Consider the following 20,068-nt stretch of genomic DNA (forward strand, 5'->3'; position numbering starts at 1 on the left):
GAAGCACAGTATGTCCATTAAATAAGTCATATCACTGACTAACACTAGTGAGAGATGGTATCTAGGAGCAAAACAACAAGTGAATCTCAGTGCAGGAAAGCTCATTTCCAAATATTAATTAGGAAGGAAAGAAATATTTAAAAATCATACAGAAATGCACCTCTCGCTGAATTTTGCCCTTGGACAGAACATTATCATTTTCACATCCAAACTCCATAAACCCAGCCAAACCTCAGGAAGAATGACTGGAGAAATTACTTTCCTCCCCCAGTGGTGAAAAGCCACATCTCTCAGGTGAAGAAGCACAAGGTGCTTTGGTAAACAATCTTCTAACCCCACTGGGGAAAAGCGGTATTGATCAGACCCTGGGAGGAAAAGAAAAGTGAGTCCTAGGCAGGATGACAGCAAAACCAGGACCAAACCATCAGCTGATGATCAAAAGTAGACATTCGTTTGTATCAGCTGAGAGGAATGTGACCTCCCCTGGACCCATGTTCTTAAAATAAGGGAATTTTATTATTTAGATGAGTCTATGGTGTTAAGCACTACAAATAAATAGCAGGTTGTGCTATAAAGAGCTCAGGAATCTGAAAAACTGTTTTTCTTTTAGTGGAAAGAAAGCTCATGGAAACAAACTGAACAGGAAGGCGAGGTCTCAGACCAGAGTGAGATTTCTTTGGAAGCACATGGATCAATAGCTCAGCTTGCCCTTCTTACTGGAGCACCACACTATGGAAACTACATATCTGAATAGTTATGCACACACATGTATTTATTTTTTAAACACAAAGCAAATGTTTCAAAACATATCACCAACAGAGGAAGCAGCCTGAAGCTCCTTGCAGGGGTCAACTGATTTAGAAGAAACTCACAGTGCTGTAACAGCAAATTTCTCTTCGAATCACCAACAAACTCTTGTGCACATGGCTGTTGCGGGATGCCGGTTTTCACCCCTGTCCCATATGACTCAAAGCCACACAGTCCAGAGACACATTTGAAGATCAAGAAAACCTTCCACACTGTGCATTTGAAGAGGCAAAACTGACAGCTCTGACAAAAAAATGATTAACTGTAGGAATATAATTATGGACTACAAAAGTATCATTTCCATCCTCAAAAAGCTTAGTGCAGTTCTGGGAGCAAAACAGCACAGGAAGGAGGTAATCTCCTAATCAAACTTTGGAGGCTATCTTATCATAGCTACTCAATGTCCTCTATGTGGAAAACTGGCTCCAGTGTCTCCTTGCAAAAGGGTGACTGAAATACAGCCATTAAGCAGGACTGAAATTATCTATTTTCAGCTAATGTGAGTAGTTATTTCAGCTAATAACTACTCATGTGAGAACAGGGATATTTTAGCACAAGAATCCCAAACAGAATCCCAGGCGGACATTCTGCTGTTTCCACCAACAAACATTCTGGCGTTCCTCCTGAGGACAAAAGCTTGCATTTTCAGCAGGTAAACAAAGTTAATTTACTCAAGCCACGTAAGTGTAAACAAATCCATTTTAAAAAATTAAGGCAAGATTAGAAAATGTTCCTTTTATTTCCTTTTTTTTTTTTTTTTAAATCAACCCTTGAAAATGCTATTTTACAGCTGCAGAAAATGTGACTTTTGCCTGACTTTTGTGTTGGGTCAGCCCAACTTGAAGAAAAACAAGAAATCTCTCTGTAACTGAGGGTAAACCCTCACTTTAATATGCACTGTTCCCAAAGGAGGAGAAAATTCAATTACTAAAATGGTGGCATAATCTTTTCATTATTATTTCAGAAGCTCAGAGTTAATTGGACAAGTTTAGCACCCTGTGAATGAATGTGTGTCCTTACTTCTCCACAATAAATGGTCTATAATTACTTCCATTTCTCTGAAACCAGGAGATAGCTCTCATTAGCATTACTCTGAAAGAAACCTTTTGCTCTTTTTGGGGATTTATATAGGCCCCATCCTTATCATATCTGAGCACTTCACAACACATCTCATACACAGGGAAATGTTCTTATTTCATCTTGCACATAACTGCGCAAAGGCCCCACATGCCTACGGTGAAGTTGCATGAGTGCTTATGCCTCAGTCTTGACCGTGGTTTAGCATCTGTCTCTCACCTACTCATGTCCCAGCGGGCTCCTTGAACCAGGCATCCCTGCCCTCACCTGAGCTGAGCTGCGAGGTCCAGCACATCTTCCCAAAGCCCAGGACAAAGACTGAGTGCTCACAACTAGGTGAGAAACCTTGGCCTGATCCACTTGACAGGTCACGACTCCGCATCTCCCCCTTTCCGTAAACAGCATGCTTTAAACCACAGGCCATAGTCCGTTCAGGACACTTGTGCTCCCTTCTCTGGGAGCACGTCCATTTTCTAGGAGATGATTAAGGACACCTGGTGCCAGAGGGAAACACCATAAGCCAGGTTGTGCCATGGTTAACTCATCACCCGATGGAGAGGACATCTGTCAAGTGTGTTCCACCACCTCCTGTGTTTTAGAAGACAAAACTTGCTCTTTGAAATACCAGCCCAGTACTGTGCATCTGCCCCTCCAGAGTCATCACTGACTCCTGTAATTGCTTCCCTGCATCTGAACACACACACGTACATGCACACGTACACACACACCAGTTGTCTTAGTAGAGCAGGTATTCTGAAGCCAAAGGATGTCGCAACACATGGTCCAAGGTATAAGTCCCACACTAGAAGGGCTTTTTCAAAATTGGGAATCAATTTCCTCCCTCCACATCCTTTAAAAGAGATCAGAAATAGATGCACAACATGACAGTAATACTACATAGAAAGGTAAAGATTATTTGCAGTTTCAGCAGACTTTTGCTTATCCTCTCCAGGATCATGCTGGCTCCCCCGTTAACTGCAATGATGTAGCAGAGCTCATGTTGAGTTCTACTCTGTTGGGCTGGTTTGGCTGAACTGGTATTCTCATACCGATTGTGCTTTCCCTCACGATCTCCAAATCCTTTTCAGGAGGCAGGACCATAACACATGCGGTTTCTGGATGCATAACTAGCTTTCAGCTGCATTAAAATGCATCCACTTTACCCAGTTACAACACTGCAGGATTTCCCTCTTTTTCTCATTATACACCACTCTTCATCTAGAGTACAAGTGCTACCAATAGGGATTTTATATATTCTAGAACAACAAAGCTAGTGCACTGAGGCCCCCTAAGTACAAGCATCACCCTCCAGGTGCAAAAACAAATGCTCGGAAAGGAGGGGAACAGAATTCAATGAAGAAAATGGCCCAGTCACCAGGATTTCCTGCAACTGTTCTGAGTCTCCTCTATTCATTACAGTTAGCTTTCTACAGCATACTTAACTACGAACTAGGGTGAAGAGTGGGACCCAGGTCTTCCTCCAGCCTAGGAAAATTTCATTCAATTTTCAGTTTTCACTGTCTCACCACACAGAAAATCCATAGGGTTAATAAGAAGCTTGAAGTCAAGTACTCGGACACTTCAGATGGCATCCCTTCTAGAGCTGAGACAGGTGTTGAGGAAACATCCTTCCAGACTGAGCAAAAACTTATACCTCAGCCCTGAGGACAAGCCTGACAGGAAAGTCCTTACAGTTCCCTCAGGATCCCACTGCCCTTTTTTTTTTTTCCTTCTTCTTTTTTTGTTGTTGTTGTGAGAGGAAAGTCTTAAGGATAAGAGATCTGACTCTACCTGTGAAACTGAATCTTAAGGTATAGCTTTCTGAAGTTTGGAAATTCAAAGCTAAGGCTTTAAAACTAGCCTAGCTTACATTCTAGTTCTGCACATTTAAATTAAGTTAGGCATGAAACTTACTTTGACCCATAAAGTCAAGTCTATTTTCATCCCTGGGAGTTTTACAAATACTTCTTGTTTTGCCTAAGTTACAAACGCTGTGGGAACAGGGACGTAGCTTGATTTGAATATAAACATTAGAATTGATGTGTCTCCTCTCCGAAGTACGCCCAGAGTCTCCCCAGGCAAAGCTGCTTTCAAGCATTATACAGTAGCTGGATACAGATATAAGCATGTTAAGAAAAGATCTGAAATAGAACTAAAATAACTCTATGCTAATTGAAAGCTTTAAAATATAGCAAATATATTACTACCTATGCATGTAGAGTAATCATCTCACACCAGTGAGATAATCTTCCGGTGTTAAACAGAACTGTACTCGCTCCATCTGTAAGAATTAACAGATGGAGCAACTCTTCGGGCTTTACGTAACAGTAATTAAACAAATCCTCACAATGGCCACATGATTTCATGCACAAGCCAAGGCAGTCTACAAAAAAAAAGCTTCGCTGCCAGGTTGGAAAATTCCAGGTCACTTAGCCCAGAGAGCTCCACAAAAGCCATCAGCCTGATGCCTTGGATCACCGTGCCTCATCCTCCAGGATATCCTCTTTGCTGCGCACTGGGACTGAGAGCAGAAGATCCAGAAACAAAGCAGCTGCAACAGGCACCTTCATCGTCTGCAGGAAAAAGTTCTTGGACTACTTCGTCTGTAAGATTAGAGACAGTTATCCATGCACATTGCTATACTAGAAGTCAGTCTGAATAAAGAAAATATGGGAGAGTTCATAGCATTTGGTATGTAGGAGAATTCAGCGTCCTGGTACAAGCAGGTAACCTCTCTCACGTCACCTGCTTCACAGCCACGAGCACCAGCAGCTCTCCTGTGGGCTAGGACCTGAGGCTGGAGGTGGGCATGTGAAATGCAACAATTACTCATTACTACAGGCAGGAAAAGAAATTTCCCCACCAGGTAACACCCACCCAGCCACCCATGTATATATATATACGTATGTGAATCTCTACTCACCTAAAAGGGCAAGAAATAGCAGAATAAGCAAGGCACTTGAACTGCATGTTAACTGGAGAAGAAAGGAGTCCATTACAGATGGAAAATGCAGAGAGGGACAAAATTTTGTATCTTCACATGGGCTCTCCCTCCTGCCCAAAAGTAAGCATCATCATTATCACCAGTTGACCTCCCTTACCTCTCTGAGGTGCTAGACACAGGGATGACCAAATGGGGCACCCCAGGAGTTCACCTCTGAGACACCCTCAGGGCCATGTTGGACATGGAGCCGCCATCTCCATACCCCTCATGTGGGGCTTCTGCAGAGCTCTGTCTCCTCACCCCACCTACTACTCCACCTCTCTATAAAATACCTCGCATATCTTGGGCCGGAAACACATAGATGACACACAGGCCTTTCATGTACACGAAATACATACAGAAATCTCCCATCGCATCTAACACCAAGCCAAAATCAACACCTGAAAGAAAATTCAGCTCATTAAAACTGAACCTAGACCAGATCCAGGTGGGGGAAGGAATCCATCCAAATCTACTAACTGTGTAATATCCCATCTGCTGTTGCTGAAAATGCCTGCCCCCCAAACTAATGAAGCATTTCACAGCTTTTGGGTTCTTTTGCTCTTCCAAACAGGATTTGTTAAAAAAAAAAAAAAAAAAAATTGGCTGAATGAAACGTGCACTGATATAGCTGTTCATTCCCCTCCCAGCAAAATGAGTGCCTGGGGGGGGGGGGATAAAAAAAACCAACGCAGGTGTTCTGCTGCCACCACATGGTCATGAACAGACCTAGGCAGAGTTTTAAAATAAAACAAAATGTTTGTGTTTCTTCAGAATACATCAGTTCTCTAAGCCTATCATTTCTATGTATTTCCTTAACTCATCTCCAGTTGGGGGTACTTGTTCCAAATCCGTCAGATGACCGAGTTCCCAACCTGCCTGGTCAGTCTGCCCTGCAACTGGGCTGGATCCAGAGATTTCAAGGTTCATCACACCCTCGGGCCTCAGCTCTGGGGTACAAGTTATTTTCAAAAAAGCTTCTGAAAGAGAAAATCAGCTTTTCAGCCAACTCAGGACACATGTATCAAATGCTCCCGGTGAGCGACTCACTCTGGAAGGACATCTGGAAGGACATCTGGAAGGGGTGAGGTGGGATCCATCCCCTACTCTAAGACCCCTAGAGCAGTACCTGGCATGACTCACTCAAGGTGAGGACATCACCACCACCATTTATTCCAGTGACTCCTCTCACCAAAAAGCACTTAGAGAGAAAAGACTGCCTTTCTGCAGCTGTAATTTAAAACACCCTGTTGGCATTTTTATTTTTACTAAGAAAAGTGCATTAGCTTGGCCAAACGCTGGAAAGAAAAAATAAATCCTCTGCGGAAAATATACTCTTGAAAGGTACACTATGCAAAAAACCCTATCTTAATTAGGAATATCAAAATAAAGCTATGGATTAGTATTCAAGGCCTAGAGACTCCTCTAGACTGTCCTCATCAGTTTTACAAGGTATTACAGCCCTGCATATCATAGCTCCACACCCCCAAAAACATTATAAACTGTACAAAAAATAAAATTGCATTTTCTATTAACCCCAAATCTCTCTCTGTATTTTCTTTTTGGTGTGCAGAGGAGCAGCAGAGCAATTTGCTACTCCATTCTTTCATGTCTCATCAGTAATAATTTTTCATCAGTTTTGTTGTATTTTAGAGGTGTCTTTTTTTTCCCCAAAAGCTCTGAAAAAATATCCCAATGACTCATTAGCTCATCTCAGAATACAGGCATTTATGAAACTCCACACAGCTTTGTTTACTGTGAAATTCAGCTCAAAACTTGAAAAACAAATCATGAAGGGCTGCTGTAAAAATTCAATAGCAACGTAGCCATCTCAGGGGGGCTGGAAACGTGTATCCAACTGTATTTCTTCCTTTGTGGAATATGAACAAGTTTGTGAGATACCTGATTTTTAAAAAAGCTCTGTAAATGAATGAGGGAAAGTTGCCAGTGGTGACAAACATTTCCAACAGTTAGTTCTCTTAGGAGTCACTTCCAGTCTTTATTAATGAAGAATGACACTGTCTATGATGTAGCCAAATCTTTGTGTGGGGATGTGAAAAACACCATCACTGAGGCCTAGAAGTGAAAAAAGGCTGTAATTTCAAAATAGTTAGAGAACAAGTTTTAGGATGATTCAGCTGCATACCATAAAACAGGTTATAATTAACACATTTATTTTCTCTGTGTATCATGAGAATTTCATGACCCCATGGTTTAATACCACTTAACAGGTTAAAGGTACTGCCTTAGGCATTTAGTGTACCGTAGCATTAGTCTTTGTCTGATATCAGTGACATGCAATATGGATTGGTACGTGGAACGTACTGCTTATAGTGGAACTGGGCTGATTCCCATTACAGTATCAGCCTTATGGGCTTGCCACTTTGTCCCTCAAGGTAATTTACCAACCACAGGTATAGTCATATATCATTGTTTCTCCAATCCGCCTTAGAGGGAGAGATTTTTGAGACAGAACTACTCAAAAAGCTTTAGGATCCATAAGATAAGCAAGTCATCTGCCTTGGGCTGGGTTGATTGTGGAGTCCACACTGATCTTCTCGTTTAACATGAAAGGCTGAATTCAACATTAGCATTTGGGACGACTGTTTTCAGCTGTCATTGATGTTACTTGACCAAAGGTCAAGAAAAAGAAGGCCACAATAGCAGCCTGTGTTCCAGAAAGCCATTTACAGTAACGCAAATTACTGTCATTTCTTTTACCATAAAATACTTCCGTTGACATATGTCAGTGCTTTATTGTGATGGTTTTGACCTCAGTGAAGAACTCGTAGGAATCCTTTGCTCCCTCCCTTCCTATCCCTGAGGCTTTCATCCCACCAAATGGCAAGTTCAGATCTCTAACAAGCCAGCAGTTGGTCCACACCAATCCAGACTGTAGTCTTTGTGCCACCCGATGAACACGTCCCACGTTGCTGGACCAGACAGTGGCTGCCAAGCCATATTTCACACTGTTGGCTCTTTTGATCACTTCTTCTTCTGTATCAAATGCTACCACACATGTCACAGGACCAAAGATCTCTTCTTGCATGCAACAAGATTCATCCTTGACTTCAGCAATAACTGTGGGCAACATGAAGTAGCCTTTCTGGTTGCCAGTTGGGAGAGCCAAGGAATCCACTCCCTCTCCGCAGAGGACTCTGGCTCCTTCAGCTTGGGCTTTCTTCACATAGCTCCTTACCTGGGGAAGCAGCAGGAAAACGTCACTGCTGTGGGTCCACCTCTCCAGTCTGGCAGCATCAACAGGAGCCCCTGAATATCTCCAACTGGATCATGCTGCCTTTATTTCCCTCCTAACACCAGAGGTCATTCCCTAGCTTTTGTTGTTATGTTTCTGTAAAAGTAAGGCTAGGTATTTCTCGCTGTAAAACAATCTTTCTCTCTCTCCAAACACTTACTAGCCTAGCAGGCAACACCGCTGGCCCTTCTTGCTAAGTATTCTCAAAAGGGTAGGGCCCCTGGTGAAAACACAAGTGGTGCCAGAGCCTCCCTCCCTTCTTCCAGGAGCTTGGGCAGTTTGCCACATATTCCATGCCACGGTTCACTCATTTACTCGAATGGATCAGTAATATTTTCCTACCTCACAGGCAGGCTTGTTAAATGTTTACATGCCACTAGGATGATGAAGCCATGAATGCTATCGAAAATCTCATCAATAAATAATTAAAGCTGTTTCCACGGCTGCTGCTATCATATGCTACCTTGAACACATAGGACATGCTACTGATTTACTTCTGCTGTTCTGAAATCATTGCCTGGTTTCTCTCCCTATAGAAACACCACAGAGACCACCAGGCTTCTTTCTCTTTTTCTTCTTTTAACCACCTTGGTAGGTTAGACTCGGAAGTTCTCTGTGGTGCCACAGACCGAGGACCTCGGGACGTGGGTGTTTCTGCCACTCTACTTCTGAACAGGCCTGGAGAACCTGCTGAGGTGTCAGGAAGCATGACAAAGGTTTGGCTTTCTCTCTCTCTCTGCGGTTTTCAGTCTGCTTCTTGCTTATGCTGATTGTGTCAGACAGTTTTGGGATATGAGCATCTGCTCTCCTGAACTCCATCTGACACCATAAAAATCCATTTCATATAAGCCACTAAAGCAGACTGTGTTTAACTGTGCACCATGGCAGCTTCCCTCTACACATACGCAATTCCAAATTACTGCAGGCAGTCCTAGGAAACTGTGTCTTCTACTCCCCAGAATTTGCCAAAGTGTGATATAAAAATAAAACTTTTATCTTGTTAACTACCTTATTACGGAAATAAGTGATCTCAGCAAATGCAATATTAAAATCCATGAAAATGTTGCTGAACTTTAAGATTGGTTAGTATAAATTCAGGATTTAGATTTATGCATTTTGAATTACTTCACTTTAAATGGGGAAAAAATTATTGTTTGCCATTTTAAATTATTTTCCCCATGGAGCTGATTTTTCTGGAGTAATCACATGATCCCAGGCCACAGGCAACAGAAACCTTATCAAAAAGATACCTTATAATGGCTTTGAATCATCATCCCTCAGAACTAATCTTGTACCTTGAGAGGACCATGTCCTCTCCATACACCTCAGAAATCACCTTTCATAGCCCTCTAAAAGATGAGATGAGATCATGTATACTCCATGTAATATCACCTTTTCTAGATGCTCTTTACTTATTAGTGCTCCCACGTCGACTGTAGGATCTGAGGGGTTCCCAACCTTCCATTTCTTAGCCTCTGCCACAAACCTCTTCAAAAACTCACTGTATATGCCCCTCTGAACAAAGATCCTGGAGGTGCAGAGACAGATCTCACCCTACCAAAAAGAAACAAACAAGAAAAACAACAATATCAGTTCATATTACATTGTGCTATTGACGAGTAATAAGAGTCATATCCCAGAATGCGACTTGTGTCTCTGCATCCTCGGGAGTGCAAACTACATTCACCAACACTGCAAAGCAGGATTTTTCCCAGATTAAAAAGGAAAAGAGAAGAAAAAGACAAAACAGCAATAACAGGATTGTACAGTCACTTACTAATGCAAACATTAGTCTTCTCCAACATTTTTCATAGGAAATGTGGTTTCCAATTCTGAATGATCTCTGTCTTCATTTCCTGATAATCCCTTTCTGATACCAAGCTATTTTTCTGAACATTTGCCCTGATATAGTTTCATGGCTTTGGTGATCTCTCCTGAGGGTGGTGATGAGGGAAGAGGAACATGGATAGAATTTGGGGGGGGAGTCTCCTAATTTAATTCCAGCAAATCAGCAAGCTTCCCACTTACTTGCAGGGTGGGATTTAAAACAGCTGCTTCTGGAAGGATAAGCAATATATCTATTTTGAGAGGGATAATGACACCTTGTTATTTTCTGATGGAGAGTACTAGGAAGAGCTCTTTATTATTTTGTTTCTCTGCTTGTGGAATAATGAAATTTTTTTCATATTTTTCTATTTACACTTTGCCCACAACACAGAATCTTGAAACAGACCTTGGCAATTTAGGATTTCGATCCAAAGGTACGTGCATGTGCACACACACACACTCTCAAACACATGCACACCTCCTGCTGCAAACACGGTTTATACGCTACAGAGGTGGGAGGCACCTGGTTGGCAAAGCTGGACCTCAGGGTTGTGGGGATGCATTGGGTCAAGTCAGCATCGTCAAAGACGATTGCGGGGTTTTTGCCTCCCAGTTCCAGCGAAAGCCGTTTGCATTGTGGAGCACTTTTCTCTGCGATCCGCTGGGCCGTCAGCGTGCTTCCCGTGAAGGAGATCAGAGGCACGTCGGGATGGCAGACGAGGGCTTCTCCTGCCTTGGCGCCCATTCCAAACACCACGTTTACCACCCCGTGGGGTACTCCTGATGGGAAGAAAGGCACACAGTCATCGTACCCTTTCCCTTGCTCTGCAGGTTTCACTTCACTGTGTTTTGTCTCTGAAGTTAGAAAATTACCAGTAGCTCTAGGGTGACAAAGACTGACCCTTAACTTACGTAGCAGCTGAAATGCATGATGTTTAATAACTCTGGGGGTCATGGGTTAAAAGATAAAGCCAATTCCACTGATCAGTCAAGCTTGCCTGACATCTGTCATCACAGTCTCAGTTTGCAGTCATTCAGGGAAGAAGCAGTTGTCCTCCCAGTTTTTCTTAATAGTGCACCAAATACAGCCATGACACAGCCACCAAGAGCTGATTCTCACTCTCGTACACCTTCATGGTTCCTCAGCTGGCACCACAGGCTTAGGACACCCTTAAGTGGAGTGCAGGAGGGGGAAAGGAGGCACAGGAAGACTTTTCATAAGATAGCGGAAAAAAGTGGGCAATAGCTGGGAGATGGGATAGTAGGAGGACAGGGAGAGCTTTTTGTTCTCCAGTACAACATTCAGCTACAGCAAACAGTCTTTCCCAAATTCTTTGAGCACTTTCTGATTTCTGGAACAAAAAAAATGGTGCACAGGCAAGCATTCCCACCCCATTCCCCCTCCCTAGCATGCTACAGGACTTACCTGCTTTCTCCAAGAGTTTGCACATCATCCAAGCTGTGACAGATGTCATCTCACTTGGCTTGGCAACCACAGTATTTCCACATGCAATGGCAGGAGCTATTTTCCAGGTCAACAAATATAGTGGCAAATTCCAGGGACTGATTAAACCAGCTACAAAGCAAAAGCACAAAAGACAGGAGTTCAGTCTGCTGCGAGACAAAACTCAATTCTCTAACCTCAAGCACTTATACACCAATTCAGATTTATGAAGGGAATTTGGCTATGGCTTTTATTTTCAGACAATTGTACAACAAATTTGCAGCTAGAAACATTTCTCAGAGGCAGACAATTTTAAAAGATTTGTGCAAATCTTTTTGGTGATCAGCCAAAGTCTCTGAATATGTTTTGCTGCTTCTTCAGGGCAGAATCTTATATTCACAGCAGCTTTTCAGTGTTTTCTAGGACATTAATGCAAGGTTAGCCATAAAAACTATGTACATGAACTGGCCTGTGGTAACATTCTGTGTTAGACAACAGCAAGTTAAGGTAAAGTGTGTTAGCTCAGATCACTCTTGCTTTCTCTTGCTCTTTAGAGCTTTTCCCCCCCCCAATTTTAATATAAAAAAGAGCATGCATAACATACAGTGCATATTTTCCTGATAAATTGTAGCCTAACTTATGAGCGCCGAAGTTTATCAAACTGCTGTTTCCACAAATTGCTGAACGACCGGAATTTTTTCAGTAATTGCCTTGGGGAATACTTTCACCTTACATATTTACAGGAAAGAGTGAAAAAACAATCTGTAATCGCTAGGTGTGATTGCTCACAAAAGCCACAGGATTTGTCACTGTTTGATGGAGCAGATGCAGTGACTTTTCCTTATGAGAGTAATTTTACCAGAAGTACTCATGTTCTCCGCTGCTCACAAAGACTTTTAAATAGGCCCTCTAGGTTTGCCAATTTTATTTTTTAATAATTTTTTTTAATAATTATTTTAAAAAATATTTTTAATAATTATTTTTAAATAATTCAAGTGTGAATGTGGAACATTCATATATATTTAGATAAAACACCTAATAACGGAATCATGACGACTCCATTACTCGTCAGCTCAGCACAGCCACTTTATTTCTGAAGCATTAGCAGCATCTAGTGGCTGAGTTCAGCAATTCCCCAGCTAAAAGCGGTTTAGCCACCCGTGTGCATTCCAGTCACAGGCTGAAATGCCACGTTGCAAGCTACTACTGCTTGCCCAAAGGCGAGGAGGATCCAGCTCTCCCCGCAGGAACAGCAGCTCATTGCTTCTGAAGGCCCCCCTGATCCACAGCAGTAATACTTACTTACCCACGCAGACACACACGTACAAAAGACAAGAGATATTCTGAGGGTGAGAGCTACCAGGTTAAAACAGATGCTTTTTAAGGCATGTAAGCATTCTTTTCACCATGAAGTAGCATAACTTCAAGGCCAGGTTGGAGCAACCTGGTCTAGTGGAAGGTGTCCCTGCCCATGGCAGGGGGGTTGGAACTAGATGATCTTTAAGGTGCCTTCCAACCCAAACCCTTCTATGACTCTATGATAACTGATTTTACATAAAGTTGCTCATGCTTTGGCAGACTAGTTGTGTTTAGCCCATGACCCAGAGACAATAAATGCTTTGGAAAAATCCTCTTTCTTTGTTGAGCCACTCTGCCAACAGACAGAGGCAGACACTCTGCCAAGCTTTTCAGCATCTCAGGAGCACCATACCAACTCCCACAGGTGCCCTTGAAGTGTAATGCACACAGCCCACAATTGCCATCTCTGTGCACTCCGTCGTGTGATGAAGGATGGAAGAGGCAAAGAATCGGAAGTTGTACACGGCCCGAGGGATGTCCACTGTTCTAGCAAACGTGATAGTTTTTCCTGAAACACAAACAAGCACACTGCTGTGTTATCAAGGGCTGAAACAGTGCTTTAAGCTCTGCTCTGAAAGCTGATTTGCGTGGTTTTTGGGAAATGTCTTTTGTCCTGCGCCCAAGTAATCCCCGGCACAGTGCAACCACAGTCAATGACAAGAGCTCCCCTGTAGTATTGCATTCCAAATATTTAACAACTGAAGTCAAAGTCAGCAATTCTGAAAAGCAAGAATGCCCCAGGAATCCAAAATCAGCCACTTCTGCAAAGTTCATGCACATCAACTCCAATTTGCTCCAACAGTTCATACCATACGAAAAATTTGGACCATATCCTCCATTTCAATATTCATCAAGACACACTGTATTTGAGATCAACAGTTCCAATGTTTACCCTGATCCTTTGACTCTGCTTGTGCAAATGCTTCCAGGTCATGTTCAATCAGGTCTGCCAATTTGTTCAGGATCTGAGATCTTTCCAATGGACTTTTTGAGGACCAAATTGGGAAGGCATCTTTGGCAGCTTTGACAGCAGCATCCACCTGAAAAAGCAGAAGATGGATGGTGAATGTTAATGAAAAGCCTTAGAAAGAATATCAAACAATCAGCAGATTAATTCATATTTGAGAAGCTAATAATCCAGATCACATTGTTGGGAAGACTGCATCTCTTCAGAGCTGTGACTATTGATAGCTTCTCCATTTTCATCTTCTCAGGACACTATCCCATAACTCAAGAAGTGTTATTGAAATAGAGTATCTAGAAAAGAAACTCACTGTAATTCGTGCTTTTCTCTAAATTCCAGCAACTTGTGGGCAACCCTCCAGGCCTGGAGGAAATGCTGGACCGGTCAACTGGCATCAGCAAGTGCCACTGGCTAAACCCATGCAGAATCTTGTTTCTCATGGGAGAAAGTGCAAGAATCTCCCAGAGCAAATGCAGCCTCAGTCTAAATGTCCACAGTGCTTGCAACATGGGACTTCAGCCACACCAGACAATGATGAAAGTAAGGGGTTGGGGAAGGAACAGGCTGTATGCCCTGCTAGCCTTTGATCTCCTCTTCCCTTTCCCCCAGCTGGTTCAAGCAAGGACTAAGAATGTATTTATAGAATAGACACTCAGAGAAAATTTTTAATCTTACCTGATCACAGGTGGAAACTGATTAATGCCCTCACAGGAGGAAAAAAAAAAAAAAAAAATAGCTCCTTTCTAAACGCTTGGGGTTCTCTCATCAGATACCTAATGAAATCTACAGATCTGAAAGATCATTATATGCATTTATATAGATGCATACCAGTCTTGTCAGTATCTCGCCTGAGATGTACATAACTGCTGCATGGTCCTTTAGCCTGACCTTTCTGGATAGTGGCAGATTACCAGCACTTTTCTGAACCAGACTAGGCTTCAAAGGATTAAAATTTACCAGAAAGCTTTCTCTCCCATCAATCATTTCCTCTGGGCTCTTAAATGGAAGTTACCTGCATCTATTGATTTATAAGCAGTTCCTTCTTGATGTTTACCAGTCTCTCAGATTACTAAAGATGGTTACCAACATCCTTCCATATTTTAATTAACTGCTCTATTTCCCAGTTTTTGCTTCCTACGGATCACTTCTTTATTGCTTCCAATGTCTAATATACACATCAAGGTGGGCTTTTCGCCAAAGCTGTCTTAGCTGGTTTCCCATAATTTTTGCTCATGAATTTCTTCAGCTTTTAGAAATCTGCCAAGGTCAATAACTAGGAGGATGCTGGTGTAATATTAATCAGATCATTCTGACCTCTCCTGATGTTGCCATATTGCTGGTTCCCATGCAGTCACTGAAGGCTCCTTTCCACCAATTCCACCAAATCGAGTTCCAAATTTGTTCCTTCACATAGTGACGGGTGTCATAAAAAGCATCACAAAATAATTTATAGACACTCCAATGATGTTTTACTAACAAGGGCACAAGAGTTCAAGCACGTGGAAAACCTTCCCCTCCATGCACATCAGAATTTATGGGCTCCCTAAAAATTTTGAGGGCCAGAATGATACTGGTACGGAGGCCAAGGTGGGAAATAAACCAACTCACACAAGGTCACACAGATCACTGGCCAAGCTGAGAAACCTAGACTCTACTCTTTCGACTACGGTTCAACAACCTACTGCTCAGGTGCCCACGGCAGCGGGCTGCCAGCCACTGAACAGCTGGAGCAGGGCCAAAGCAGGCCTGGGAAAGGGGAACTGCAGCTTCTTGAGCGAGTCAGGTGTGGATGGCACGCCACCCTGAAAAGGTTCACCCTCTGTGAAGCCATACCACCTTTACTAATTAACTTGTTCTTCCACCCTCCTGTCATTAGGTGCCATTGTGGTGCTGCTTCTCATCTGTCCTCTCCTCTGTGGCCTTTTCCACCAGGTCCTGTGGGCTTCAAGAGAGGGCTGATGTGAAGTTAAGGCTATCTGCATTTTTAACCCTCCAGTGGGTTTAGAAGAAGGAAGAAGGTGTTGCATTTTCACAGACAGCAGAAGAGAAAATTAGCAAAGGAAGAAATGAAGTGGCAGTAGATTGATCTAAAAAAAAGTGAGAGGAAAAAAAGGAAAGAGATTTGTACAGAAGTAAGAGAGCATACAAAGGTTAAACAGTTGCTTTGACTAGCAAAAAGCAGCAAAGAAAGTCGAGCCACAAAGAAAACACGCATAAGAATTCAACTATGAACTCGTGTGTCTGAAACACTTCCTTCTGCTTTCCTCTTCTGCACAAGACAGGCACAGAGAAAGAACACAGAATCCAGGCCTATCTTAAAAAGGTTGATAACAAAGTAGCCAAAACTACCCTCAGGACATGATGTTTGCTTTCCCAGAGGGTGCTGCACAGGAGCAAGGTTCTTTAAAGAGAGATTTTTTTAAGGAGATAATTTGCCAGGACTAATTAGCCCTCACCAGCCTGTCTTTTAGAGATACAGGGCACCTGTTCAGCTTGCTTTGGTGCTGCTATTTGGAATTTAAGACATCTAGCTGTGGGACAAATTAACCCCTGAAAAAAACCATTCGTCGTTTTTGGCAGAAACTGGCCGAAATGGCCACTGCAGCTGACCTGGTGTTAAACTGCAGGGTCAGCAACAGATTCACTGTCTTTGTTCTGCCTTCTAACCTTCCACTAAAATTAACCAAGAAAAAAAATCCAACTGGACATTAAGCCTTGCTAGAAACCAGCATCCCAAGTTCTTTGCTGAAACTAGGTCTAGATGCTTATTTTGATATCTCTAGATACCCTCTAAGGAGTATGTGATTGCATTTTCCCCTGCAACATAGTCCATCAGTCACCAGCGGATGCCAGCTCTGCAGAGCCCGACCTTCTTGCATAGTTGTCTAAAGGCAGGAGTAAAGCACCCGCTGACTTTACAGGTGTTTAAATTGGGTTCCCGCTGCTACACACAACCACTAACTCAGAAAGCTGAAAGAGAAAAGCCATTGCTCTTTAGTAGATTTGAACTACATCTCCAGAATGGGCAGCAGCCTACTTTTGTTAGGCTGTTCTGGCATTCTCACATCTCTCTCATTTTAATGATTTTGCAAATGAATGAACAGGAAGATTTGCACCTGCACATCAAAGAGAAGTCTTTTCAGGCATAATTAGGGTTGGAATGAACTTACACAGATGTATTCTAGCAAACCCAATCTGTTACTCTTTAACCCTTGGTCATCAGCATCTAGCAAATATTTACCCAGTTGAAATTACAGTGCAAAGGTTTCTGCTGAGAGAAGCAAAGAGAAAAGATGTCAACAGGACTGAAATGCAAGTGAAGGGAACAGCTACACACAGTAGCAGTTTGTTTTAAAAAGCATTTTGAAAATACTATACACTACTTGTCAAATTTGCCAAGCCCTTTGCGTTATCCGAGCTTTTCCAGTCATTTCCCTCTTCAGTAAATCTGAGACACTATGTTGGACACACACTTGTAGGTCCTTTATAAAGTAGCATCAATGAAACTGCAGCTCCCCAGACGAATGTCACATTGCCCATCCACACCTGAACACGTATAAGGCACCAGGAAACATTCATCCCACTAGAGAGCACAGGACTAGGAAACATTACATTGATGCAGAGGACAGGCTACATTATAAGGAAACGTACACTCTACGCAGCCACTTCATCACCTCCATTTAATATCCAACTGCTAATACCAAAACCAGAGAAGTCTGGAAGCTTTTTACCATCTTCAGGGAAGAGTCAGCAAACCAAAAATCGTTTTAAGTGACAACTGCAAATCATCAAGATGCTAAGGGAGAACACGTTTAGTTGTATATAGTGCCTCTAAGTTTATTTACACAAGAAATCAATAAACTCTTTTCTCTCTTACAGATTATTTATACTTACAGCCAGTCTGAGCATTATTGTTAACTTATGTACAAGGCATCTCCCGTGTGAGCTGAAGGAGCTCCACTGGAGTTACTGAAGCTTTTTTGATTTACACCAGCCTAGGATCCAGCCTGTAACTTTCTAACAGCAAAACATAAAAAAAACCCCAGTATTCGCTGCCACAGCAATAGATTACACTGTGCTACAATACAATCAAGAACTTACTAATTTAAGCATTAGTCTTCAGCATTTTTCTTCTCTCACCTTCAGCCTCTCCCACTCAAAATATTAATGTTATGTGCATTTAACTTTTTCACTTCTTTGTACATTTGGATAGTACTCACCTCTTCTTTGCCACTGTCTGGCACCTTGCAATAGACCTCTCCAGTGGACGGATTATAGGAGTCTATGTAGGAGGAACAAGGAACAAATTTGCCACCTATAAAGTTTTCCAGCACTAAGAGAGCCTTTGAGTGAGCCATCACTAGCCGCTTGCTTCCTTTGTGATTTTTTTCTACAAGGTATCAATTTAGATTAGTAGGTCTGTATGTATTTGCACAGGGAATCTGAACTCCTCCTCCTCTCTCTCCGTCTTCCCTGCACCGCTTGCTCACGAGTGGGAATGAACTCTGGCACAACAGCAGAAAAGAGGAAAGGGGGAAAAAATTACTATTTCTGTGACGCTTGGTTCTTTTCTAAGAGTTGAAGCAGGGAGGCAGGATCAGCTTGGTTGTTAGAAAACAGCTCCTCTCTGTCTATAGGAAATGAAGTACTGAAGAAGGGAGAAAAAGAATGGTTTGACAGGAAAATTTCTCCCTATACCAGTTTTTCAAGCTACAGTCTGAAGACATTTTGCGACAACTATACAAAATAATTCAAGACCCAAACACCTGCTCCTTACTGTCAGTACACACAAAGACACTTGGACTTGCATGTCTGCAGCTCATGTTCACAACTTTGTCATCATCAATACTTTTCCTTGTAACCCCAAAAACAATGCTTCTGCCAAACCAAAAGATTTTAAACATAAGAAACTCTCTTTTTTCCACCAATATCCCCAAACATCGAACAATACGAGCAGCTGAGTGGCCCTTCAATTCAAAACAGTCAAGAAGCACAATCCTACCTGGTACACTCTGTTGTATGTTGTCAGAAATCCAGTTTTTAAAAAAGAAGCAAGACACTGGCTCTCATGCTTTCCCTTCCATAGACATCCCACTGGAAGCCACCTTACTACAGAGAAGCCTGTTACATATAATTAGGTTTTTCTTTAACTTCGAACTTAACCCGAACTGCCCGGTAAGAGCTGTGTAAGAGACATTTTTCTCCAAGAGAGAATGCTTAGATTATCAAATTGCTCTAAGATTGCATGCCACCTCCTTGCACTCCAGAGATATTCAAAACACTACATCCACATTGGAGACTGGAGAGCAGTACGTTGTCACCAGGAGATTGTGAATATCTCAATCAGCAGTTTAGAAAGTGTTTGCACCCTAGACCACTGCCAAGCCATGAAATTTCTTGTGGATCAACATGCAAACATCACAGAATCGTATAGGTTGGAAAAGACCTTTAAGATCATCGAGTCCAACCATAAACCTAACACTGCCAAGACCACCACTACACCATGTCCCTAAGCACCTCATCCAAACGTCTTTTAAATACCTCCAGGGATGGCGACTCAACCACTTCCCTGGGCAGCCTGTTCCAATGCTTGATAACCCTTTCAGTGAAGTAGAATTTCCTAATATCCAGTCTAAACCTCCCCTGGCACAACTTGAGGCCATTTCCTCTTGTCCTATTGCTTGTTACTTGGGAGAAGAGACCGACCCCCCCCTCACTACAACCTCCTTTCAGGTAGTTGTAGAGAGCAAGAAGGTCTCCCCTCAGCCTCCTTTTCTCCAGGCTAAACAACCCCAGTTCCCTCAGCCGCTCCTCATCAGACTTGTGCTCCAGACCCTTCACCAGCTTCGTTGCCCTTCTCTGGACACGCTCCAGCACCTCAATGTCTCTCTTGTAGTGGGGGGCCCAAAACTGAACACAGTATTCGAGGTGGGGCCTCACCAGTGCCGAGTACAGGAGCATGATCACTTCCCTACTCCTGCTGGCCACACTATTTTTGATACAAGCCAGGATGCCATTGGCTTTCTTGGCCACCTGGGCACACTGCTGGCTCATGTTCAGGCGGCTGTCAACCAACACCCCCAGGTCCTTTTCCGCCGGGCAGCTTTCCAGCCACTCTTCCCCAAGCCTGTAGCGTTGCATGGGGTTGCTGTGGCCCAAGTGCAGGACCTGGCACTTGGCCTTGTTGAACCTCATACAATTGACCTCGGCCCATCGATCCAGCCTGTCCAGATCCCTCTGCAGAGCCTTCCTCCCCTCGAGCAGATCAACACTCCTGCCCAACTTGGTGTCATCTGCAGACTTACTGAGGGTGCACTCGATCCCCTCGTCCAGATCATTGATAAAGATATT

At 42.8% G+C, this 20,068-nt stretch overlaps 1 protein-coding gene across 3 annotated transcripts; it reads right to left on the reverse strand.

The window, feature by feature from the left end:
• Window positions 1-7,613: 7,613 nt before the first annotated feature.
• Window positions 7,614-18,075, reverse strand: ALDH8A1 (aldehyde dehydrogenase 8 family member A1). Of its 3 annotated transcripts, XM_072857919.1 has the most exons (7): window positions 17,938-18,075; window positions 13,646-13,793; window positions 13,106-13,261; window positions 11,377-11,526; window positions 10,474-10,730; window positions 9,516-9,677; window positions 7,614-8,066 (listed from the first exon to the last, which is right to left on the reverse strand). In XM_072857919.1, the coding sequence occupies exons 1-7, from the start codon at window positions 18,073-18,075 to the stop codon at window positions 7,614-7,616; spliced, it is 1,464 nt and encodes a 487-aa protein (XP_072714020.1). The 3 variants fall into 3 exon arrangements, with proteins under 3 accessions (XP_072714020.1, XP_072714022.1, XP_072714023.1); XM_072857921.1 differs by lacking the exon at window positions 11,377-11,526; XM_072857922.1 differs by lacking the exon at window positions 9,516-9,677.
• Window positions 18,076-20,068: the final 1,993 nt, after the last annotated feature.

Source organism: Ciconia boyciana, chromosome 3 (genome assembly GCF_034638445.1).
Source record: "Ciconia boyciana chromosome 3, ASM3463844v1, whole genome shotgun sequence".
Taxonomy (NCBI): Eukaryota; Metazoa; Chordata; class Aves; order Ciconiiformes; family Ciconiidae; genus Ciconia; species Ciconia boyciana.

What these genes read in the sequence shown, in the direction of transcription:
- ALDH8A1 (XM_072857919.1), bottom strand. Translation starts at nt 18,075, where the DNA reads ATGGCTCACTCAAAGGCTCTCTTAGTGCTGGAAAACTTTATAGGTGGC. An exon ending in CAAACTCTTGGAGAAAGCAG is followed by an intron (nt 10,731 to 11,376) that starts GTAAGTCCTGTA and finishes TCTTCCCATCAG; the next exon opens with GAGTACCCCACGGGGTGGTA. An exon ending in GTAAAGAGCATCTAGAAAAG is followed by an intron (nt 8,067 to 9,515) that starts GTGATATTACAT and finishes CTGCTTCCCCAG; the next exon opens with GTAAGGAGCTATGTGAAGAA.